We start from the raw sequence: 26,581 nt of genomic DNA on the forward strand, positions 1-26,581 counted from the left end.
AAATCAGACCAAAAGGCCTTACATTCAGGATAACATTTCCTACAGTAGTTGATGCTGCAAGTTTTATATCCATTTCATATGCAGGGATATAGCCAATATTACAGCCTAACATTTCCAAAGCAATGCGTTTCCTAAGCTAGACCACTGTAGCCATGCCTCCAGAGAAACTTGAGCTCCTGTTTTTCACCTAAGAGGCATTTTCAAAGTTCTTGCTCTTCTGTGGCCCCAAGTCTCTACATTCCAAGGACTCAACAGTGGTGGGAGGACAGCATGCAAATGCTCAAAGCTACCCAAGCCTGATAAAAAAGGGTTAAGCCCCAAATGAGAATGCAAGCTGCTTGTCCATGATCCCTTGATCACAGTGCTGTCCTTATCTGCCACTTCTGAGTGTATACAGATGTAGCTGAGTTCAGGGCCCAATTCCCTTATATTGCACATGGTCGAATCATGCTCTTTGTAGACTTTAACTTAAGTCCAGCATAATCAAATAGAGCAGTTCGCTTCCTTGTGTTTTAGTGCTTATGAGTATTTTTCTCACCACCCAAATCCATTAGTTAGAACTTCATACTGCTGTAGCGAAACTGTCTCCTTGATTTTCAGAGGCCAAGATTGTCAGATGTATCCAGAGAACGAGCAGACTAGCAAGTATGGACATCCTCTTTCTCTCTCTTAATGCACCACAAAGTGAGTCACAAATAGAGTTGAATATAGTTCTGAATGACCCAAGCTTAGATTATGCTGCTTGAATCACACAGAAATGGCCTGATTTTCAAGCAGGGATGAGCAGGGATGACTAGAAATAATCATCCTTCCAGCATTCTGGAATGTCAGGTACCTGAAATTTCCAACACCATTGAAAATCTCATTCTAAATAATTCTGCATTTTTAATTTAAGCGATAATTGTAAACATATCATTTCTTCCAGCTTCCTGCATTATCCTCTTCATCCCACTCCTGAGTCATTAATGAGAATACAAATAGTTCTAATGCTCAGAAAAGAACGTTTTCATTTTAATTGAATATTATGAGCAAGTGCTGGTAAAAGATACCGAAGATCTTCCAGCAAGGTAGACATTTCTCCTTGACAGAGTGGAGATTAGAAGGGAAAAACAATTACTGGTTAGGCAGGCAGTAACTCCTGATGAGGGAAGGCCCTTTCTGACAAATCCGTGGAAGTTATTACGCTTTTATAACTGCTCCATTTGTATCACTTTATAATTGCATTTTATTGTCTATCTAAATGCCTCTGGTTTCCACCTGCACTTCAGGAAAGATGGATGTATGGAACGATTCACGTACAATATAAAAGGGTGTTTTTCCCCTAGAGCCAATGTTCAGTTAATTTGACGTACATGCTTTTCTATTGCCTTACAAGACTGAAATAATTCATTTGAATAAAGAAGACGGTTTCATAGCAGGAATAAACACTCTGTGGCTTCCCAGGGAGATAATACTTCACATTGGTAATGCTAGCCTTTCTCTTTTTCTCTTATATTGTTCCTGTTTGATGTCTATTTTTATTTGGTTATTTTATTTGAGAAACAAAATGGCGAAAGAACATTTCTATTCTTGGATGCCTTCCAGTACATTATGACAGCAGAAGGCTTGGACGACAGATACACAGCATCTCCCTCAAAAGCCTGTTTTATCACAGTGGCCAAAAATATCCTCACAAAGATGTTTTAAGGATAGGATCCTAGAGTGCCATTTGCTTTGTTCTGTGACCAAGCTTGGATCGGGAGCGCAATAGGCCCAGGTTCTAACAACTGCCTGTTTTTCTTTTTCTTTTCTTTAACTTTGTTCAAGGCTAAATTCCTGACTTTCAATAGGAATTAGGCTACACTACGTTTTTGAAAAACCTATCTGTGGTGCTTTATGCCTGCAGAAGTGGGAGGTTCTCCATGCTTCCAATTAATGTAAGAATACTTCTAGCTCAGAAATTGCCCAGCTCCATCTCCTCCTCTGATGGACAATATAGGGATTGGTCTTCAAGAAATCAAAAAAAAAAAAAAAGGTGAGCTAAACCTCTTCTAATTCCCAAGTGAGGATTCACCTGTTCCTCCCATAGGATCAAACATTGCAGCAGTTTTCAGGAGTGAGGCTGCAGTCTGTGCTAAGCAACAAGATCTGGGCGCAAGCACCCATGTCCCTCCGCCCAGGCTGAGACATGGGGAACAACCACATGCCAAAGCACAATGCAAGGGAGTGAGTCATTGCAAAAAGCTTAGGAACCTGTGATTCATATCTCGACTACTAATGGCATTTTACTGTAACCTCAGTTGACTGATTTTGCATTTCCATTTTAAGTGATTTGCAGGTGCCTGAACATATTTGTGTGTGTTAATGCATGTACATATATGTGTGGGGGGCACCCACGAACACTTCAGTTAAAATGGCACTGTCTTTAAGGGAAGAGGAAACAGCAGGGCTCTCTCTTTGACAATAAGAGCCTAATAGCATTATTTTTGCTGTGTAAGACAATTACCATCACTGCTATCCTAGGAATCTGTTTAGGTAATCAAAGATACATCATGGTGCATTTTCTCTGAGCTAGGGTAGATCTTTAAAATCTAAGGACCAGATTCAAGCAGCGAACTACATGTGTAAACACAAATGATGATTCTGATGAGAGATGAACCCAATTCAAGTGCAAGATGAAACAGAGAGTCCTAAAAGTACCTATGCCCTCAGTGCCCTGCGATTTCAGCAGCAGTTGGTTCCTAAATAGCTCTGAAGAACTGGCCAGTAGTGTCTCTCAGGAAGATTTTCAGTTCTCACAGATTTCAAAAGAGGGTAAATTTCCATTGACTATATGGATAGGTTTTCAGTTCTCAGCAAGTTTGGTTTCTTTCTGCTGAAAAGTAGTTAAACAAGTATTAAGAAGGGGCTGGGATACTTTGTATTTTTCTGCTAAACAGAGTCACTTGTAAACTCTACCAAGAAATAATTAGAACTTCTGGTTTTGTGGTTCACTTGTTTTCTCCCTCTTTGTCCTTTTATGCAAAGATCATTGCTGCCAAGGCCACAGCATGAGCTTCATATTAAAGAGCCAGTACAAATACAGGGCAAACAGCTGCTGTTCAGCATCTTGAACCAGAGCAGGGAGAGTGGTCAGCAGGCATGTGAGCTGTGCCCTGGAAATGAGACCGACGTAACCGGGCAGAGGACGGAACAGAGTTTGCAGAGGACATTAGCAGGGCATACAGGGCAATGGAGCATTGCACTAAAACTATCTCTGAAAGTGCCTCGCCATCTACAAGCCAGGGGAGGCAGGTTACAACACTTCGAGCTCGTCTATCTAATGAGAATGGGAGATGGTTTATTTACTGCCTAAGAAAAAATTATAGAAGCATTCATCTATCCTGCAATGTTCCTCCCTTAAAAGCTACTATTGGCCTAACAGAATGCTTCCCTTAGCAACATTTCAAGCTATTTCCCCCAACACAAAAGGAGAATTGTTCATTAATCCTGCTCTTACATCAGGCACTTACCTTCGCTATTTTTGAATTCTCTGTTGCATAGTATTATTGCAGGACTGGATGCTCTGTGCTCCCGTACATTAATATGTTATGCAATCTTACCAAAAGATTTCAGCATTGCTGGCTCAGGGCTGTGATGGGCTTTGACAATTGCCAGAGAGATTCTGCTTTTGAACCACACCTGTAAACAGAAGAGATCACTCCAAACATTGCAGTTTTACAAGTGCAAGTTTACTGTCTGATTTTAGCTTAGAAAGTAATAGGCCATATTTAATCTAACTTGCACCTCTTCACATGGGGGCTGGATTTGTCCCTTTTTTTCCTCACTTGTCTTCCTTAATTCCTCTTTATTTAACAGACTTCACCAGCATAGTATTTGGCTTCCTACTAATAAGGGCATTTAGCTCAAACACATTGGATTTTAGAGTGCTAACTGGGCAAATTGCTGTGCAGTTACAGAAGCCCACGAGCCCCCAGAAAGCAGCATCCTCTTGGTGCTGCAGAGGACAAGGTGACATAAATCCTGATTCAACACACAGTTTGTCCCAGCCCACTGGAAATAAGTCCAGCTTCACAATCAGAAAACTGCCTTAAAACTACTCTGTCGCTATTCCTCTTTAGTAAGGCATCATCCTTGCTGAGGTGTATACCTGCAAGCTGAACTGTCAGCTGTCAGCTATACCAGCTCAACTGTCTTTTCATGTATAGGAGAAGCTAGTGGGTCACTTTAAGATCTTTTTAGCTTGGATTCTCTCTCCTGCTTTTGAGAGCTGCCACACGGTCAGAGAGGGCTGGGGAGCAATGACTGTACTGGGGAGGTACAGGATGTGCTTCCAAAAGTGTGGGTTTGCTGCTGTATGGGACTGACTGCCTTAAGGCTTCTAATATGCCTTTGCCAGCAAAAGTGTGTAAACCTTTCCCTTGCAGCTCAAGATTAATTTGCAGTGCAAACCAGGACAAGTAAGAGCCACATCTGCTAGAACCTGCACAGAAGTTCTGTACCCAACAGACAGGCCTCTGTGGGTGAAAAATTACATCATCCACTCTTGAGTGGCAGATTTATTGAAAAACCTTAAGCAAGGGTGTTATACAATCATCTCATCTATACAGAGAGAAGGATGCTTCCCCTTTTCCCTGATTAAAATGGATTGTGCCTGTTTCCATGATGATAGAGGGATGCTTTTTCTCTGAATGATATAATTTTGGAAATCTATAAAGGCTTTTGTAGTGTGGTTCATTCAAGAAATGAATTTATCTGCTTTTCCTGTTCTGATTAAGTCTTCCTACGGCATCTCTCAGTGTTGAAGGCAAAATATTGATGTAAATAGACCTTTAGTAAGACCTTGTTTGGCCATTCTTATGTCCTTTCATAACTGAACTGTGAGCAACCAATGCGTCTAGCCACTTTGATCATGTTCCATGAGTTAAGTGGCTTGCACAGAGATGAATCAGAAGAAGACATGTACCTAAAAGCAAGCATTTTCAAAAACACTGAAGACCCTTTAGAAGCAAGGAGTCATCTCTTATAAAAAAAATGCTGGGTTTGTACTTACTGTTCAAGTCACATTGAAATGGAAGAGAATTTTTTCCAATCAAAGAAATCTCATTCAGGTTCTGAGGCAATCCCCCATGTCTGGGAGCTTGCCCGAGTCTAGAGCATCTGAGAGTGTCATGGGTAAAATAGAAACCAGGATTAATTTATGAACTGCAAATAATTAGGACACAACAGTAAATACAGACACCCTGCTCTGTGGGCACATCCTACCTTCAGCTATTTTGATGTGACTGATTTCTTTCTATGGTTTTCCCTGAACTCTCATCCTGCATCTAAGGCACCATCCTGACACAGTTCTATGAAATGCTTCACTGAGAACTCCTCAACCATCTTCAGATCTTTGCAGGTAGGAGCAACAGTCGCCAAACCCAAAGCATATGTCATATCTGAACCCAAACCTCTGGAGATTGCAGCACTAGGATAATACTAAGAATAAGAAGAGATTACTCTGTATAACAGGAAGGCAGTATTCATGGGTGATTTACTGTACTGAACTGCAAGTGCGCTGAGTATAAAGTGAAACAGAATTTGCATAGCACTCCATTTCACAGAAAGCCCGTGGCAGGGCGGGGGGACTGAGCTGGGTAACTGTTCACCTTCTGACATCAGAAACCTCCAATGCTGCATACAAGACTGCCGTCGCAAAATCCCTGATCAAGAACATGAAGCTCCTTCCCCTCTTCACAGCTGCGTCCTGCTTCACGCCCCCAGGTCCCTCTTTCTTTGTACCACAAATGATGAAGTTTTTTTTCCAGATCACATGAGCCAGGATGAAGGGGGAAAATCCTGCAAGGAACAGAGATGGGCTGCAAGTTGAATCTGATCAAGGGGAGATACAGAGCAGTACCCTGAGAGCTATATAAGAATGGGCTCAGCACAAGAGCAGACTCTTTTTCAGGTGAAGGACTCTCATGAATCAGCCATGCATGTGACCGAAGACACCATTCCAAGGAGGCTCGGAGCCACTAACAAAATGTGTTTGTATTTCATCATTGCTACCCTTGTTGCTTTACTCGTCTTTGCATTAGCCACCATCATGGTCTTAGTCATTCAGATGACGGTAAGCAATTTCTAACTTTACTCTTGGCTTTCAGTCTCATTCTCTCTCTTTTTTTTTTTCTTTTTTTAAATTCCCACTTTCCAAAAATCATCCTGTGCTGGAAAATCAGTCAATGCTACCTGTTATAAGTGCACATACATGTGTTAGTGGTGAGAGGGACAAAACAGAGAGGCAGAGAAAAGAACTTGTAAGAAAATAAGTGATTTCTCTATGGGCTGCATTAATTTCTAGCACACAGTTACTTCTATATCAACGGAAGTGGAGAGCCCATAATCCAAAATTCAAGCCATCCTCTGTTCAGCCTGCTTAGGAGGAGAGGTGTAGAGAGATCACTCCCTCACCAACTGCTTTCCTGAAGGGTTTCCTGTGGCTTCTCTGGTGTATGAGATGGTCTGGTCTGACAGTGTCTACAGTTGTTCTTCTCTTCTGTTCTTCTGCTACTAATTACTTGGGTGGCAGACATGGCATCTCTAGATGTGAAATGGCATGTGGCATTGCTGGAAGCCTAAGGCCAAAACCACCAAAACAAAAAAAACAAGGATGCAGACAACAATTGCAGTAAACACTAAAAGCCATCAGTTTCTGCCAGTGAGGTCTTGGCTGGTCGAGGAGCAAAGAGATGGGGATGAGTTGAATGGATAGATGAAGCAGCGGGATGTGAGGAAGCAGAGCCCTCCTGCGCTCGGAGCAGTGGATGGGAAACAGGCAGTCCACTGTGCCCCTCTCTCTTGTCATTCCCAGGTGAGATCCTAATGCAAAAGAAGAGAGGTAGCAATGGCAGCAGAAGGGCATAAGTTGAGGCAAATTCTGACAAACGATGTCTACCTTTCCCTATGAGTGTTTCTACCTTTTTAAAATAAAGAGGACCTCTCCAAAGTGGGTTGAGGAGCGAATGGGGAACCAGCAGCCGGCTCCAGCTAGGACAGAGGCAGCACTTCCCTCTGGTGCGAGTGACTGTGGGTATAAACGGAGCATTTCTGAAGTTTGCCACAAACTTCACTGGGATAAAATGCCACATTAGAAGTTTTGTGAACTTTTAGAAATCCAAGTGCTGAAGTAACCTCTGCTGTTATTCGTAGAAGGAAAGCACCAGCTCTGGGCTACTGAAGGAAGTTTGCCATGGAAAACAATATATGACTGTTAGCACAGCATTTCCTCTTATTAAATTGATTTTGTGCACATTTATGTATCTATATATGCATATTACTCAGAAACTGAACCATTAAGGCTTGAGTGACTTTTTTAAGCTTTATCAGTGAAGAGTCGTTTACTTGAAATCATTGTTCTTCCAAAAAAGAAACAGTTTGGCATGGTTAGAATCACACATAGGTATTTTCAAATGATAAGTAGTGGGACATTAAGGGAGGTCTTTAAAATAACACTCTAGGTAATTACAGAATTGCCACAGCTATCCTATCTAATGTGCCTTTCATTTGTACTTATTATGAAAGTAAGCGTTAAACTAGTTCTCTATCAGGATAAATACATATACACTAGCGCTAAAGGAATTATATTACTGAGAGAGTCAGGGTTTTCATTTAAAATAATAATGACTTTATTGCTGCTGCTTCGGCTGAAGGAGAAAGCGGGAAGCTGAGGTGTGTTAGAAACAAGAAATTGAGCAGCAAGTTCACACTGCAAGCAGTATTTGGCAGTAAAAATGTAAATTGTTCTTGATCTCAGCTAAAAGGCCCTCAGTCTAGAGGCAGCATAGCCATTTCCCATCCATGACCGGTCTTGAATTTCCAGACCAGGAACAAATGCTGATTCCGTAAAAGGGGTACCTCAAGGAATGACACAACTTGCTCAAAACAAAAACAAACAAACAACAACAAAAAACACTTGTCTTATGATCACAGTGTCAGCACCGGGCTGGGCAGGAACTGTTTTGGTGATATAAGTTGTGGCCTGGGCTGAGCATCTTTTGGTATTGACTTCAGCAGGCGCCAAGGCAGGAGGTCTGGGGAGCTGTCATACCTCAGTGTCCATGGCTATTAAGTCCTGCAGGGACTGCTCCTGTAGGAAGCAAAATGTCATTAATTGGCTTAATTATTTTATTTGTAACTTCTCAAGAGAGGACAAACGTTTCAAGCAATTGGCCTGATTTTCCCCCCAGGATGTTGTCAGCTAAAGGACATGGGTGGCCTTTGAACAAAGACGGCCGCTTCATCCTCTTCCTGTGCTGAACTCAGATAGAAACTTCCATGTTCCTGCAGTCAGAGGAGGGCTAGGGAGTGTCAGGGCAACATGGTCCTTGAGGCATGTCTTAGGTACCACTGTACGAAGTGGAGGTTTCTGGTGGCTACACATCCTAGAGTCACCATGCCTCACTGTGGGAACATCGTAATTGGCTGCTCAGTCTCCTTCCTTTTGATGAATTTATACTTATCTGAGGGAAGAAAGGGAAAATCACACCATGTGAAAAGGCGTTCTCACCACCTAAATGTAGGTCCTCTGAGCATTCATCCAACATGAAAGACCAAACAAAATGAACAAAAAAAAAGAATATGATTCCAAAATTTCTTCTCTAAACCTAACATTATTTCTATTACATCATATTCATCCCCCTTCAGTAGAGTATTTATACTTGCTGAAGTAATTTCCAAGAGTGCTACAGTCAGATAATTAAAACCCCTAACAGGGACTGCAGGGATGGGGAGTCATTCCTGCACTACCTGGCATGTTCCTGAACTAATCGCTTGTGATGTATGTATGCTTGAAAAAAAAAAAAAAAAAAAAAAAAAGCCTGCCATAGGCTGCCACAATCCACGCTAATTGGCTCCCTCTGGTGGGCAATCTCCACAGCAGCGAGAGTAAAAAACAAAACAAAAAAATCACAACACCTGAAAATCCCCACTAAAAGCTGCTTTCCTAGTTGTGCAGGAAAAAACACTGAGGCATTTTAGGAGAAAATTGCACTATTCCTTCTGCTAAACACTACGGGAGGAACCACAAAAGTCTGTGTGCTTTTCCAGGGGTGATACTTGCCAGAGTGTCATCATAAAATCTTGGCTTCATGTTACTGCTTGCCCACCTTGTTGTTGCTACCTGTGTTTTATTGCAATTTCTGCACCCAAATCACTTGTGCCGACACCTCTGGGATAAATGGCTCCAGCCACACCATCTACTTACAGTGGCTAAATCCCAAATATGCCACTTGGGAATTGCAGGCTCCAGCTACAAGCAGACATGGAAATGACATGGAGTCATTTCCAGACAACCGAGTGAGTGAGCCCCTCGTCAGCCCAGGAATTAAAGCCCTAAAAACAGGTAGCAGTTCTGGATGGGGAATGCATCTTTCTGAGCTCATTTACCCATCACTGCTCAGGAATTCATAGAATCATAGAACCATAGAACGCTTAAGGTTGGAAGGGACCTCTGGAGGTCATCTAGTCCAACGAATTGTCAGGGAATACACCAGCACCAGCATAATAACACCCTGAAACACTCACTCTCTATGTGTGCAACCCCTCCGCAGTTGGGACCAGCCTAACTTTAGAGATTTGCTTCTAATGAGAGGGAGATTGCGAGATATACGTAGTAAGAAGGGTTTGACCACACAACAGGTGAGAGTCCAGGCTGATTTGGTTTGTAAAAACTTTCTTGGGAAAAGAAGCAAGAAATGGCTTTCACAGGCACCTCATTATCATTTTCATTAAGGGAGCAGACTCAAGTTATTCTCTTTGCTGAGTAATGACTGAAGTCCTTCATTACCAGCACTCAAAGTCACTGCAGACAGGGTGAAATTCATTGTAATGATTTTTTTTCCAGAGCTTGTGCTGTAGAATTTAATCTTTTTGAGCTTCTACTCTGTACCTCTTCATATTTTGAATTACAGCATTACGGAATATCCCTACTATTAGAAAACAGCAATACCCATAATATTTCAACCAACCTCTAAAGTTTTATTTCAATGCCTAGTCAATCGTCACTAATTAAATTGCTGCAGTATCTGATGTTTTCACCCACAGGGAGACTTCCCAGGTGAGAACACACTATATTAATACATTTTAATTTCGGTCCTGTTGCCCTGACTACAAAGCAAGCTGCGAGGCATCAGATTCTTCCCCTGCATGTTGTCTCCAAGGAAGACCTGGAGAAACATCTTGGCTCTCCTACAGCTGTCATCTATATAGCTTCTCCTCCATCTTCCATAGGTTTGTGGAGAGAAAATCAGGCATTATAGATACTCAAATCAAGCACTACCTGCGCAAATTCTGTCCACTTCTGTCCATAGTGTTTCGCTATGAGAACCAAGAAATAACGCTGCTTTGCTGAGAGCAGAAGCAGGTCTGCACTTTGCCTGCAGTTGAAAAAAAAAATGATCACGTTAGGTTAGAATCTAAACAAACTGCTTTTACACGTTTAAGACCAGAAACTTAAGTATCACAGAGAGAGACACAAGACAACTTCTCTTCCTGTCCAGATAGACTGTGCTACACATTATCCTATTTATTTCCCCAAATTAGGTGCTTTTTCCATAATGCTGTCATAAGACCCTTTGATTTCTCCTACCACCAGCTGTGTTGTCTCACCCTGGACACTTGGTCTTCCTCCTTGCTCTCAGGAGTTTTTGGTTTTCCTGTGAAAGTCAGGACTTGTTTCCTTAGTATTTTGTGCTTCAATATGCTAAACTGGGCTTGGCTACACCAGCCTGTACCATCACCTCAGGAAACCAATATCTGCATCCAAGGAGCTGGTTTAGGCTAGCCTGAAAGGCAGCAAAACAACTCCCTGATAATAACATTTCTGTGGGTCTGCCCCGGTGGTGAAGGGACATGACCCACAGTTTCTAGTGCTGAGGCACTCTCAGTTTCTTTCCTAGCCCATTGGGAGAATTCATTTGGTCCTTGGGGTGTTGCTGCGTGTCTGGGAGCTGTCATTAACCTGTGATTTAACCTGTATGGAAATAATGGTCAAACAAGCACATGCTTGAGGGTTTGACATTTGGGTGGTGGAATACCACATCACTGGTGTGATGAAACATCACAGATTGTCTACCATATTTACGCAGTCAGGCATGCTTCCTACAGCTTTCTCTGCCATCCTGACCCTTGGGTTTACATCCCAGCAAGAAGAGAGGAGATGTGAGGCAGGATGGATGTACCTCTGCTCTGGGACCTGTCCTGGGCTTTACGGCTTCTATTTCTGGCTACCCACGGGCTTTCCAGAGGTGGATGTTGTTCCCAAAGGCCACCAATCCTGTATGAGGAGTGTTACTCTACCCTATTCTTCCCAAGTTTTACAAGCCATAAAACAAGGAGTTTAGAGGTTTTTGCTTCAAAGATGATCCCAGCAAAAGCTGCACAAATTCCTACAGCACTGAGACACTGGATGGCCATGTCAGAAACAGAGATTCCTAGATCAGGAAAAAATGGAACGTCCTAGGCCACACAAACAGCTCCTTGCACTGTTTTTTGTGTGTCACAAGCTGTAACAAGGGATGCACATAGATGAAATTTGGACATCTGAAGAAAGTGATAACTGGAATGCTCCTTTACAAGTCTCCTCAGACCTATGTGTTTCTGTAGGAGCCATATGATCCCCAGTGGCTGGTGATGGCTCCTTGTGAATAAGTCTCTGATGGAAATTTTTAGGATCTACTTTTAAACCTACTTAATCACCAATCTGTCCAACTCCAGAAAACCCATCCATTCCTGTACTTCTCTTCCAGGCCACTGATCCTGCCGCAGAGGGTGTTGCAAAACCTATCAGGACAGGTAAGACACCTCAAATGTCCATCAGGGGAATTTGCCTGATCTGTATTTCCCAAGATGACAGATAAGCTAATCATGCACGTCTTAACTTTCCATGTAAAACTTTACTGTTAAAAAAAATCAGGAAAGAAAAAAAAGAAAAAAACTTTCGAATTGCTCTGTACTTCTGGAAACCATTGCATGAGGAAATAATAAGCATTTCTGAATTTACCCTGACGTGTCTTTTCAACGGAGCATTTTTGCCAGAGGATGTGAACATCAGTCTGACTATTGGGTCTTGGTTTAGGGTCTGGCTTCCGCACATGTGGCACAGGCATCTGCTCTTGCAAGATGGGTGCCCTGGCACATGTTTCAAAGCAACTGATGACTCCTGATCTCCCTTGGCCTGGAGTCATCATGTATTTCTTAATGGTTTGCGGGAAAAAAAAAAGAAGGGAGGAGGAAGTCTGGGAGGAACAAGTGGAAAACAGCAGGAAGAAATTAAAGTGGGCAGACTACAGACACAGGGAGCGCAACACAAGTGAAAACTTTCTACCAAGACTAGTAGAGATGATGTGCTAGGAGTCTGCTTCTGCTTAGCATAAATTGGGAAGAGCCCTCTTTATTTTCTTGCTGCCCAGGTTACATAGCTGTTAATACCAAGTGTTTTGGCCTGCTGTGAACAAGACTGTTTACTCAGGCCAGGTGGATAGGAGATGTTACCGCGTTCTACTCTACACAGCGGGAAACTGAGGCACAGAGCTCATCTAGAGGGGTTGGAAGGTCAGAACTGAAGGTCAAAGTCTAGAGCACCTTAATTATGTAAACAGCTTTTCTACACCTCCACAAATCATAGAATCATAGAATCATTATGGTTGGAAAAGACCTTTGGAAATGGAATCATTATGATTTGAAAAGATGTCCAAATGTAACCCTTTCAACACCATGCCTACTAAACCATGTCCCTAAGTGCATAATCTACACATTTTTTGGACACTGCCAGGGATGGTGACTCCACCACTTCCCTGGGCAGCCTGTTCCGATGCTTTACCACTCTTTCCATGTAGAAGTTCTTCCTAATGTCTAACCTGAACCTCCCCTGGCCCAGTATTTGCACAGGCAGTGAAGCCTCTGACCAGTGTATCCTCTACCTAGGAGAATTTCTGAATCCAGAGCTCCTTTGGGGGGCTTTTTCATGCCCTAAAAGGTCTTGAAGCTGTCCCCTGCATCCCTCCTACTTCAGACCCTCACATTATCCTAGCTATCTTTTTTTTTTTTAATTCATGTAAAACTGGAGGTATTTGGGCCAAGACATCCAAAGCATATCTGTGTGTCTCTCCATTATCTGAAATATCTCCTTATGTCTTGCAAAGTGTTCCTGGTGCTTTATTTAGCACCTGCAGCTATTAGGCAATAAAGTCAGATGTCGATAGGCAAGACAGAGGTGCACAGCGGCATTTGAGTGCTCGTGTCACTGTTATGCTCTGCAGATGGGCTGCTTCTCACCTGCATGGTGACAGAACAGCAGGCAGCAGGGAGGTATGGCTTGAACAGACACCCCAGTGCAGAGCGGCTGCTCTTGCAAACCCATGCAGCCTCGGGGATGTCACCAGAGCTGTGCTGGTCCCCATTGGTGACTTGCAGCACAAGGCAGTGAGAGCTGCCAGTGGAGCTCACTGATTGACAGAGGAGGCGCTTCAACCACATTAGCAGATGGTCGATATAATTTTAATGCAAAGCGTGAGTAGTGCTGGCATTACGAGGGCAGGAAGCAGAAGTCTCACTCATCTTAAAGAACTGCGTTGACTTTTTTTTTCTTTCCTCATTTTTTTCACCCAGCCAACTGGTGCCACTTGTTTTCCCTCCTCATCCATAAGGAATTTGCAAGATGTCATTTCTTTAACTGGAAACTTTTTTGACTTTGGTCAATTTCAACTAGAGGCACCCGCTCACTGGTAAATCTGAGACAATGCCACAAGGGAAAGGTAGAGGAAGGAAGGAGAGAGAAGCCCACAAGGCACAAAAGATTTCTGAAAGCTGCTTGCAGTGAGTGCAAGCACTTTATCACCTCACCATCATTGCCTATTGGGCTCTATTATAGGGCTCTGGCATCGTAATGAAACATTAAAGCAAGAGCGAGTTACAATGGCTTTTTATTTGGGGGGTAAAATGCATAAAGCAGGGTTGATTGATTAGTTTATCCTATGGGTTGGTTGGTGAAGGCCCCCTCAGCAGGAAAGTCAGTCACACTGCGCTGGGCATCGCTCGCTGCCTCCCTGCAGGGGCGGGCAGTGACCCGCTGCGGGGTCCCGGTGCGCTGGGCAGAAACGCGGAGCGGTGCCGCTGGTGGCGATGCTCAGGTGGAGGGATGCGGAGAGGTGCTGCTGGTGGTGATGCTCAGGTGGAGGGATGCGGAGCAGGGCTGCTGGTGGTGATGCTCAGGTGGAGGGATGCGGAGCAGGGCTGCTGGTGGTGATGCTCAGGCGGAGGGATGCGGAGCAGGGCTGCTGGTGGTGATGCTCAGGTGGAGGGATGCGGAGCAGGGCTGCTGGTGGTGATGCTCAGGCGGAGGGATGCGGAGCAGGGCTGCTGGTGGTGATGCTCAGGTGGAGGGATGCGGAGCGGTGCCGCTGGTGGCGATGCTCAGGTGGAGGGATGCGGAGCAGGGCTGCTGGTGGTGATGCTCAGGTGGAGGGATGCGGAGAGGTGCTGCTGGTGGCGATGCTCAGGTGGAGGGATGCGGAGCGGTGCTGCTGGTGGTGATGCTCAGGCGGAGGGATGCGGAGCAGGGCTGCTGGTGGCGATGCTCAGGTGGAGGGATGCGGAGCGGTGCTGCTGGTGGCGATGCTCAGGCGGAGGTGCTGGAGATTTAAGGTTGTAGTGGTGGCTGCCATGCAGGCAGGTGGGTAGCACGATCTGGCTGCATGCTTCACCTGCTGCTTCACACCAGTGCCATCGGAGGTGTAAGAGTGACCAAGGGTGGAAAAACTGAGCAATGAGTTGCCAGTGTTCAGCCTCACTTGAGCCCTGTGTGTATCTTGGTACCGACGGGGAGGTGCTGGCTGAGCTAGAGGGAGCTTCTTGTGTAAAATTTTTTGGAGATGCTAAGGGGAGATGCAAGAATGTGCCAGTGAGAAGGGTTTGGGTTCCCACATGGAGAGGTTGCTCTGTACAGTAAATGCACATGTGCCCAGTAAGAGCAGCTTCCCTCTGTGCATGGGGCTCCAGTAACCTGCAAACTGTGGCTGAGAGGTGTCAATTAAAACATTGTGTGAGAAACGACACCGGGCTCCTGAAAACCTCTCTGCCGTACCCTGTGCAAAGACTGAGCTCTGCGGGAAATAATTGCATTGGCAAGAAATAAATGCATATGAAATGCTCTTTCTGTGGATATATTTCTCTGTGGAAACCCATTCACTTCTCCCAGCCATTGAATCACATGCTAATAAATGCCATGGAGGCATTGCCGTTGTATTCACTTTATGGAGTGAAAACTAAGCCACAGAGAAATCTGCAGTGGCCTGCCAAGGATCAGTTCTCACAATGTCCTAGCTCTCCTCTCCAAGCCTTTTCTCCCTGTAAATGCTATATCCTTTGAGGTATAGTTTTTCCTGCTATCATTTGAATCACAAATACACAGTAACAATCTATTTTCATTTACAACAGGAAAAACGTAGAGATATCTATGAACGCGCACACCATATATATTTTCGTATGGCAGTAAGACTGGCAGACGGACAAGCAAAGAAAATTAATCATCCTGTTCGCAGGTTTGATAGAAAATGAGTTCCCAATTAAAAACCTGGCCCTGAGAATTCAAGATAGTACAGATGACACAGATCCTTGCTACACTAAGGTAAATCAGACTGGAGCTAATGAAACAAAGAGAGTCATTCCAGGTTTGCAGTGACACAACTGGCTGCATTTTGGCCTGCTCCAACTAAATGTGGTCTCCTCCAGGCTGACATTAATTCCACATTAATCCTGTGGAAATCCCTGGAGGTATCAGTCAATAATCTCAATGCAGCGCATTCTTCACAGACATCGCCCATTCGGAACATAGAGATTTCTATTCTCTCAGTTGTATGTATGTGAAACTCTGGCTACTTTTAGGGAAGTCGGGGTAGATGAGCTGTTTTCTCACTTAAAAAAAAAAAAAAAAAAAAAAAAAAAGAAATGGTAAGCATAGGTTTGCGAATGCTAGAGAGGGCACGAGCATTCTCCTAATCAAGCATCCGGAGGAAACTGCAGACACGCACATTCCAGTTAGTCATAGTGGATGACTGGCTTCTTATCTAATCAATACTGAGGTAATTGGTATTACCAAATGGTAAACAAGGGATCCTCTGCCTCTTCAATACTTAAAACACAATTTATTGAACTTAGTAGATCAATAGCTCATGAAATTCTGTGGTTTTTGCTATACCAGGGAGCAGGCTAGATGATGCACAGCAGAGCCTAGGTGAGAAACACACCTCACAGGTGGGAAAACTGAGGCAGGCAGGTGAGCAACCCATGCTGAAGAATGGAATTATCTCCTGATAGTTTCCTTAGGACAAAATAACCTAAAACAGCTTCCACTTGAGGCTCCTTTATCAGCTAGTTGCCTTAGAGCAGCCTGGTCTGGAGCACTGTCCATGTATCCTGCACCATGGGGGATGAGGGAAATCAATTTGGTCTCCTTGGTACCTAGACCACAGTGTGGCTTTGCCTTTTCTCCTTGTACTTTCAAACCCATATAATCCTATTGACTTAAATGGGATTTCTTTATGATTTACATGCTATTACTGCAAAGCCAATTAGGTGATGTGGTTGAACATATCCACTGATCAGTGCTGAAACTGGTAATTTCAGTTATGTTTCAGATAAAAGAATTAACTTCAGAAATAAACCTGGAAAATAGTTATTAGTTGTCTCAGCAAAGTGAGGACAGGAAATGTCTCTGTACAATTTTTTTTCCGTACCATGTCTTCTCAGAAACACAGCTGCTGTCATCAAATAAACGGCTTAGAAACACATCCATGTATAAACCTAGCTGACGTCAATGAATGCAAGTGCAGGTTTATAAATGTGCAATACAGTCAGATCAGCAAGAAGTTGACCTGGAGAGATGCCAAGTGAATATCCTGAGCCAGCACAGGACAGATACAGCTCCTGGGCAGGCACGGGGCTGCAAACAAAATGTGCAGGGCTGCAGCTTCCAGCATCTGCTCAGCAGAGGGGATTTTCTGTTTTAGAGACAGAATGCCCCCAAGTTTCGATAAAAGTAATCTCCCTCCCTTCAGAACATCTGCAAGGTGAGTGGGCTCAAGGCTGCTGAACACGGCTCACCAGAGACTGCTGCAGCTCTCTGACAGTGAGTGTCAGACTGGAGTAAGGGACAGAAGGATCTTCTATTTTTTTTCCCCTATTCTTTATCTCCATAACTGCACAGTATCTTCACTCACTTGAAACCAACTTTCCTGCTGTTCATCATGTCAAGGAAGAAACTACAAGTGTAAATGACTAACAGCAGGAAAGTAAGTTTTGCTCTTCCTCCGGGGATTTCCAGTGCAGATAAGGGAGTTTGGTGCACAACCTAGTCATCTGTAGAGCGTAGGGAGCACCTGCTTCCTTCCAGAGAGTTTTGGTTAATGCAACTAGGAAAAGATTGCAGTTCTTCCCAGACATCCACAGCCTGCCTCTCAGCAGCATGAGTGAGAAGATGGCAATATTAGAAAATATCAACCCATGCCACTTGCACATGTGAACAGCTCCCCCCTGATTTATCCACCCAGCTGAGTAGGAACCACTTAGAAATCAGGACAAGCAGATACTATAGATGTGTGGAGATGTGAATTGACTTTCTTATACCCTTATACTTTTAGTTGCAGGAAATTTATGTGAAGTAAGATACTTAGCTGACTCTGCACTTAGTAGACCCATCCTCCCTCCTGAGCTGCTTAGCCACATCCACATCCACAGCAGGGCCAGGAGATGGAAAGAAGAGGTCAATGCAAAGGGAAATAATTACTCATCAGTCTGGTGCAGCCACCCAGGATACATAGGGGTATATATAGTTGATGCATGTGCACTATAGCATAAAAACCACAGGACTGTACTACCTCTTCTCTACATAGACAAACAATAAATCAAGAATAATCAGTGTCAGCCACTAAAAGCCTGTAAGCAAGGACAAGGAAAATCTTGCAAAGAGCAAGTGAGGAAATGAAACATATTTGGTGAGGATGTGAAGCGCAAGGGTAAGCAGAGGGATGTGAGGTCAGGGCTGCAGGTGCTGGGGATGTAGGCCTGGGAGTGCTGGGGCAGGGATGCAGGAGCTGGGACGCCAGGCCAGGGTGCAGGTGCTTTCTGAAGCAGTAACTACAGGTTGTCAAAGTCTTGGATTACTAGAAGAGTCCCAGAAGAGTTAACACTGTTACAAAATCCACATGTGGATCAGATATTACTGAGAATGTTGTAAAATTAGCACTCAGAAATTCTGCTCTAGCTCTATCTGTTTGTCACAGGCCCTTGGAGGAGATCATTGACTCTTTGGAGCAGCTACCATAATTGCATGGACAGTTTTCCCTTAGCCTCATCTCATTAAATAAGGGAAGTCTCAAAGAACATGCACAATTCCATGTATTTAAGGGAATAAATAGGCAGGAGTCGCACAGACTGCTTTGCTAGAGGTATAAAAGCCAATGCAGTAGTGGTGATGAGATCACTTCTTCCTGCTTAGGTGCAGAGCAGTGCCTGGACCCACACCTGGGGTCTGGAACCCTGCATGGGTCTCGCATCCCACCATGCAGGTGATGGAGCAAGCACATGCTTCCTTCACCTCCAGAGGTGATGGGGCATCTGGGGACACCCGGACAGTCCCAGGTGGGGACCACTGCCATGTGGAGCTGACAGTATCTCCCACAACCCAAAATGCTCTGGAACAGTTATTTAATCTGTTGTTTCCTGCAGGGAATACCTCTGAAGAATATTTAAGTATCCTACACAGTGTCCCGTTCAACACGGCCATCGCGTACATGAGAGGTGAGTGGGGAGCCCCGCTGAGGGCAAGATTTGTCAAATGCATGTTTCAGAGACAGCTGGAGGGCAGACTATTTGTATTACTCAAAATGAATGCAGTAGCAAATAGTCTTTTGACCAACCAGGCATTCTATAAGGAAAAAAAAAACTAGTTTTCTTGAAAATGTGGGGTTTCAGCAAATCCCCCATCCGATCACATAGGCACATTTTTAAAACTTGATAAGAAAACACAAATGAGGAAATACTTTCTTCCCTGCAAGGCACATAAGTGCATATCTCCATTATTTCCATTGGATATTGCATAAAGCCATTCTCACTGCTTCTCTTTGCCTTGGGTTTCCCAAAGGGACACAAAGTCTTAACACCCTACTTTTAAGTGTGATCTCCTCAGTGGGGTCAGGGCCCTCTCTTGAAGCTTCTGGCAGGAAAACCACAGAGCAGGTATCCCCATTTACCCGGAAATACTGTTACAGTCAAAAGAAAAGCCCTAAATTTAGATCACTAGAGTTTAGTGGCTCATTTGAAATTGTGTCTGATTTTCTTTCTAGTGTCAAACCCAGTAAACAGTTCAAAACTAAGCTTGATCGAGAAGGGAATTTGTGACGACATTCAGTGCAAGCGTGAGGAGCTGGTGATAGAGAAACAAGGTCTCTATTTGATCTACTGCCACTTGAACTTTTATTTCGCCAACTGCTCCAACAATCCCACGGACTTGAAGATAGAACTGCTTGTGAATGACAAAATCAACCGGCAGATGTTATCCACATGGTGTGCATCGGACACCTGCCGAGAAAAGTCTTTTAAGACCTTATTCCTGCTCCATTTGACACAGCTAAAGACAAAGGACCGGATATCAGTAAGACTTAATCAGCCTGAATTTTTGAACGTAGTTTTCCTTCCCAATGAAAATGTTCTGGGGGTCTTGAGGTACAGTGACAAGATGTGAGCAGCTCTCTGCCTTCCCACAGCTGCCCAGACTATCTTTCTCTGAACAACAGTAGCCTGCTTTCACTAGGCAAAACCTTGTTTTACATTTCCTATCTTACTCTGTCGCTTGGGTGAAAAAGGAGCTTTGTGGCAGCGTCCCAGAATGAGACCTAAAACACCATACGACTCGCATCTGACAGATGTAGCATCGCTCTGCTTTGACACAGAGTAGGGCTGCTGTGACGCTGGGCTAGCTGGCATACACCCTGCAGCCGTGCCATGGATTCCTCAAACAGCACTGCAAACAGACCAAAACCCAACCAGATGATGGGAAGAACAGGCAGCATTGGGAATTTTTGACTAACAGACTGCTGGCAAGGTGCCTGCAGGGGTGATGCCTGCAGGAAAGATTCTCAGGAGATGGGGGATTCTCCTTACCTGAATTATATCCACTAGTGTTTTGAACCAGTCTTTCCAAAAGCTAAAGGTCAAAGCTCATAATTCTTGCTTTGTTTACAACTGGAGTGTGCAATTGCAGCTCTTGAGCAGCTTTATGGGGAGACTGTACAAAAGAAAAGACGAGGAAATCATTGACTCACAGGCTGATCCTCATGCTCTGGGGCAGGATGTAGGAGATTTGAGACTTGCAAAATACTTCTGTGCTGCACTCTGCTAGGGACTTTGTGGGATATCATTTCAATGTCTCCTTTCTTTACTATCTACACATCTTTTCTATTTAAACATTAAGCTCTCTGAAGATATTGAGTGTGCTTAGCCTCTCTACTCACCTGGGACTCCTACAGCCTTCCATAACAAATAGTAAAACAGTCATCTAGTTGTGTTGCAAAACAAGCATGTTCATGATGACATGTTTTCATGCACCCTGTCCAGCCTATTTGGCAGTAAACTGAATGACACTGAAGCACTGAGTTGTATAACACACCTCTATCTAACAACACAACCTCCTGAAAAATCCAAGGCAGGTCTGAGGCTCCAGCTTTCCCAAAGATACCTTCAAAGCTGGCCCTCAGCCAGAAGATGTGGAACTTGGACAATCCAGAGGATTTAGTTAACATTCTTTAGCTCACTAAAAAGCTTAGAAAATGACAGATAAAGCAGTAACCTCAGGCCCTCTTAATCTATGCATTTCAGTAACACAAAGATATTTATTTCAAATATGATTTTTACAGTAGGAGAGGAAAGAGAAAAAAAAATCTTCTCCCTTAGTCATCAGGGTTCTGCTAAGGCTTTTTCCACGGGCCTCTGTTTTTTCCCCTTGCGCATCTGCAGTGTCTTTCCTTCACATGACTAGAGCCGCATGAACTGTTCCCATCGAGCCATTCAGTCATGGAGTTAGTGACAAAATCTGTTTCTGGCTTCAGTACCCATTACCAGTTTTATTATTTTGGCTTATGTGGCAAATGATTTCTGTGAATGTGCTCAAGATATCCCTAACTGTAGTAATTTGCTCGTGTTCCTTGACTCCTGGTGCACACGGTGAGGTTTCTTCTCTTTGGTGGCTTGACTGGGTGGTTCAATGCACACAGAAAACTTTCACAGGGCTATGAGGCAAAAAAAAATGCTTCATTGCTACAGGTACATCAGCACAGAGATACCTATTTATGTATAATTGACAAAACTTCCTGGTTTGATAAACATTAATGCCAAAAAAAATCAACCTTTCACTGAGTAGCAGGCAAAAAAAAAAAAAAAAAGCATTCAGTTCTGTTCTGCTTTGAGTGTCTTTTATTTGGGTGTCTTTCCTTCCTTCTGAGAGGGAAGAAATATTGTAGTCACTTAGAGTGAAATTTGTTACTATGCCATAGTCCAGATCGGGGGTTGCATACTGTCTTGTGAAGATCCCACTTGGATCAACAGGGTATGAACTTTATTCTGACCTTCTACAAAGTGACTCTGCCTCTGCAGTCCTCTTGGTCACGCGAACTCCTTCAGAGGGCAAAGAGCATTCTGCACATGCCTGGGCCATTGACTTATGCTCTTAACATTGTTTTTCTTCTGATGTTTTAGATACAAAGATTACCAGTAATGCTATTTATTTTAATGAGGCCTATCTTGCAATTTAAGGAAGAAAGAGACTAAATATGCAAACAAAGACCTTGAATAAATAAGAGACCTCAGTTTTCTGGGAGGTGCCTTTCCAAAGTGGAAGTCATATAAGTGTTTTCAGGGTGATGACTGGCAGGAGTAGCACTCAGTGACCTCAAAATTCCTTCTAGCTTCTGTTTGTTTGCTTTTTGTATTTTGTTTTTCGTTTTGGCTAAAGAAGTTTCAATTGTGAGAAAACATGGTGGACTGTGAAGATACAGAGTCTTGGCAAAATGCTTTGGAAGAGCCCATTTCTGCAGCAGTGCCCATCACCCCAGAGGAGATCAGCTTAAGTGACTTAAATTTCCTGTTTCTATTTTCAAGACTATCATCTGCAGCGCCTTGAGGATTTTTTTGTGGAAGTGGGTAGGGGTCAAGGAGTGAAAGCACAACATTCTTGGAAATGCATTCTTGGAGTCTTTGGGACAGGACACTTGTGCTGGACCAGAGCCTTCACAGGCTCCCATCTCAACACAACTTCCACCTGCAAAGGCCTCCTTCATCTGCTCTAAGACAAAGATGCTGTGCACTATGAGTAAATTCGCTGATTTTTGTTGAGATGACATATCATGCAATACTGGTACACCATTTCCCTTCAGAAACATTCACAGCATATAAATTTAGGCTTCCCATTTCCTACATAACCAGCAGTGAAGCGGGAACCTCTAGGAGGTATCAGAGCACCCAAATCAACTGCCTCAATTAGATGCTGTGAACTGGTGTTCTTGGTGGGGAAGGCTTTGGTCAGTCACATCATCAGCAGGTAGGTGCAGGAAGGAGTCGCAGGCTGCTTGGACATCCCAGGCCCTCGTTCTCAGCAGCTCCATTTGCCATGAGATTTAATCTGTGGATTGTTAGCTCACAGATATTTTCTGTAGTTTCCTATAGAAAGCTGCCTGCGTCCCACACAGGTCATTATATTTATGGATGGAAAGAAAAACAACAAAAGAGGAGTAGTTCATCCTTTGATTATTTTTACTTCTACCAATCTCTTCTCACTTGGAGATGCCCAGAATCAATACAGGGAAATGAATATTTAAGAATTATCTAATAATTTAGTATTTAAGTTTTGAAGGGCATGTTTGTTCATCTAAAACCATTTAATAATATTTGACAATTCTTTTTTCTTTAGTTTTTTAATTTTAAATGTCCTTGTGTTTCTGTTATTCTACTGCTTTCCCTCTCTGCTTCTATTTTTCCTTTCCCTCATGAATATGGATGGAAAAAGCAAATAAGATAGAAAGAATGGAGAAAAAGAGAGAGAGAGAGAGAAAGAGGAAACCAAAGAAAACCAAAACATTGAAAAATAAATGTTTAACAGGTAAATGTGTTCTACTGAGGTTCTAACTCCATGGCTGTTAGTGAATATTGGCATACAGAATAATCTGAAAAAAAAAAGAAAAATAAAAAGGTATTTCTGAGCTTATGCTGAAGAGTATAAGTTTAACGCTTAAAATGAAAATAGGTATTTCTTAATATACCAAAACTTTATATTAATGTAATTCATAGGGGCTTTAATTGAATTCCTCAAGCTTGTCTGAAGTAGGAGAACAGAACTCCTGCCTTTGCCAAGCAGAACTTTATGCAGTGTACCAGAGCCTTTATATTTAAAGGGTATTTTCATCATGTAGAAACCTGACTGCATTGTGAGACAGTGCATCCAGGGCTTTAGCAATGGACATGGATATACAATGTCAAAATAACTCTATCATGTAAACTGCAATAGTTGTTTTGTTAATTATTCCAATTTATATATATTTACAAGGACAATATTACAATATTCTTTTTTCCTGAATAAACTTGTCTAATTCACAACACAGAAATAAACCTGTTTTTGATCCTCTTCAGACATATCACAGAGGATATCCAAGGTGCTGCAGTGGTGGGATGCACTTGTTCAGCAGATACAGAAACAAGAGGCTGGGCTGCTTCTGGGCTCATCTGGGTCCCTGGACCACATGGAGGTTTTAGTAGGGCCTCTCGTTTCCATGTGCACAGAGGCATCTTCGGGCCATACAGAGGCCTGTAAGGCCCCCTCTACAGAGGGGGACCCATCCGAACCCAATATGCATTCCAGAGAGAAAACCATATTCGTCTCAAAAACCCCTATATAGGGCCATATAGACCCATACAGACCTGTTTTCTGACCCCAAAACCCTATGTTCCCCTCAAAAAACCCTATATAGGGCCATAAAGACCCCTTTTCTGCCCAAAAAACACATTTTCCTCCTTAAAAAAAAATCCTCTCAAAAAACCCTATATAGAATTGCTAAGGTTGGAAATGACCTCTAGAGGTCATCTAGTCCAACCCCCCTGCACACGCAGGGTCACCTAGAGCACATGGCACAGGACTGCATCCAAGCGGGTTTTGAAGATCTCCAGAGAAGGAGACTCCACAACCTCTCTGGGCAGCCTGTTCCAGTGCTCTGGCACCCTCACTGTTAAGAAATTTTTCCTTAAGTTCCTGTGGAACTTTTGGTGTTTCAATTTGTGGCCGTTACCTCTAGTTCTGTCGGTGGCCACCACTGAAAAGAGGCCGGCCCCATCCTCCTCACTGCCTCCCTTGAGGTACTTCTAGACACTGCTCAGGTCCCCTCTCAGCCTTCTCTTCTCTAGCTGAACAGGCCCAGCTCCCTCAGCCTCTCCTCACAGGGCAGATGTTCCAGGCCCCTGATCATCCTTGTGGCCCTGCGCTGGACTCTCTCCAGCAGCTCCACATCCCTCTTGTACTGTGGAGCCCAGAACTGGACAGAATACTCCAGATGTGGCCTCACCAGGGCTGAGTAGAGGGGCAGGATCACCTCCCTCGACCTGCTGGAGATGCTCTTCTTAATGCACCCCAGGATTCCATTGGCCTTCTTGGCCACGAGGGCACACTGCTGCCTCATGGTCAACTTATCATCCACCATGACACCCAGGTCCCTCTCTGCAGAGCTGCTCTCCACAAGGTCGGTCCCCAGCCTGTACTGGTGTCTGGGGTTATTCCTCCCCAGGTGCAGGACCTTGCGCTTGGCCTTGTTGAATTTCATGAGTTTTTTCACCGCCCAGTTGTCCAGTGTGTCCAGGTCCCTCTGGATGGCAGCGCAGCCCTCTGGGGTATCGGCTACTCCTCCCAGTTTGGTATCATCAGCAAACTTGCTGAGGGAGCACTCTGTGCCTTCATCCAGGTCATTGATGAATAAATTGAACAGGACTGGACCAAGGACTGACCCCTGGGGGACCCCGCTAGCTACAGGCCTCCAACTAGACTCTGCACCGCTGATCACCACTCTCTGGGCCCTGCCATCCAGCCAGTTCCTAATCCACCTCACTGTCCACTCATCTATCCCACACTTTCGGAGCTTGACCAGGAGGATGCTGTGAGGGACGGTGTCAAAAGCCTTGCTGAAATCCAGATATATGACATTCAGCACTTTCCCCTCATCTACCCAGCTGGTCATTCCATCATAGAAGGCTATCAGGTTAGTCAAGCATGATTTCCCCTTGGTGAACCCATGCTGACTACTCATCCTCCACATGTTTGGAGACAACAGCCAGATTGAGCTGCTTCATGACTTTTCCAGGGATGGAGGTGAGGCTCACTGGCCTGTAGTTGCCTGGGTCCTCTTTCTTGCCTTTTTTGAAGACTGGAGTGACATTGGCTTTCTTCCAGTCCCCAGTCTCCAGGACCTTTTGAAGGTGATGGAGAGCGGCTTAACAATAACATCCAACAGCTCCCGCAGCACTCTCGGGTGCATCCCATCAGGGCCCATGCATTTGTGGATGTCAAGTTTCCCTAAGAACTCCCTGACTCAATCTTCATCTATCTATTCTATTTTCCCTTATCAGGACTGGAAAATTTCTCAGCCTATACTACAGCATCCCCTTCTGGCCACGCTGCTATATTGGTGAGTTGGTGTGCACTTGTGTTTGGTATAGGTATATTGGTGCACCGTGGTGTGCACTTGTGTTTGCTGATTTGTACCACTGTGTACTGCTGTGCACTGATATGTACTGGAGTACAGTGCGGTGTACGGCTGGGTGCTTGTGTACTGCTTTGTATTGCTGTGTCCTGGTCTATAGTGGTGTTTTCTGGTGTTCACTGGTGTGTACTGTTTTGTATTGGGGTGTTCTGGTGTGTGCTAGTGTGTAGTTCTGGTGTTAGCTAGTGTGTGCTGCTGTGTGCTGGTACGTAGTGGCATGTCCACTTGTCTATTGGTGTGTACAGGTTGTGCTCTGATGTGTACTGGGGAGGACTGGTGTGTACGGGGTTGTGCTGGTGCACACTGGTGTGTTATGGTGTGTACAGCGGTGTGTCCATGTGCATAGGTGTGTACCGGTGTGTCCTACTGTGTGGTGGTGTGCGCTGGTGTGCAGTGTGTTTTTTATTGGTGTGTGTTGGAGGGGTGTGTTGTGAAGGGGTGTGTGCTGCTGGGCACTGGTTTGCATGCACATGTGCTGTTTTGTAGTGATGTCTTCTCGAGTGCACTAAAGTTTTCTGGTATGTACTGGTGTTTACTGATTTGTAATACTCTGTACTTGTACATACTCTGTACTGGTATGCGCTGTGGTGTTCTGGTGTGTAGTGGGCTGCATGGTTGTATGCTGGTTTGTGCTGACATGCTGTTTTGTGGTGGTTTGTTCTGGCTGGTACAGGTGTGTGCTGGTGTGCCTTGATGTGTAGTACTCTATCCTGGTGTATCCGCTTGTGTGTTGTGGTGTCCTGTGTGGTGGTGTGTCCTAATATTCCCTAGTG

General features: G+C 44.1%; 1 protein-coding gene across 1 annotated transcript; it reads left to right on the forward strand.

Annotated features, from left to right (window-relative positions):
* The first annotated feature begins 5,658 nt into the window (after positions 1-5,658).
* On the forward strand, positions 5,659-20,069 carry TNFSF8 (TNF superfamily member 8). The gene is made up of 4 exons (XM_010223440.2): positions 5,659-6,094; positions 11,769-11,814; positions 18,745-18,816; positions 19,362-20,069. Exons 1-4 carry the CDS (start codon positions 5,900-5,902, stop codon positions 19,757-19,759), a joined length of 711 nt encoding a protein of 236 aa, XP_010221742.2. The 5' UTR covers positions 5,659-5,899; the 3' UTR covers positions 19,760-20,069.
* The last annotated feature ends 6,512 nt before the right edge of the window (positions 20,070-26,581 follow it).

This window comes from Tinamus guttatus, unplaced genomic scaffold (assembly GCF_059628265.1).
Source record: "Tinamus guttatus ecotype Peru unplaced genomic scaffold, ASM5962826v1 Tinamus_guttatus_pri_ptg000297l, whole genome shotgun sequence".
Taxonomy (NCBI): Eukaryota; Metazoa; Chordata; class Aves; order Tinamiformes; family Tinamidae; genus Tinamus; species Tinamus guttatus.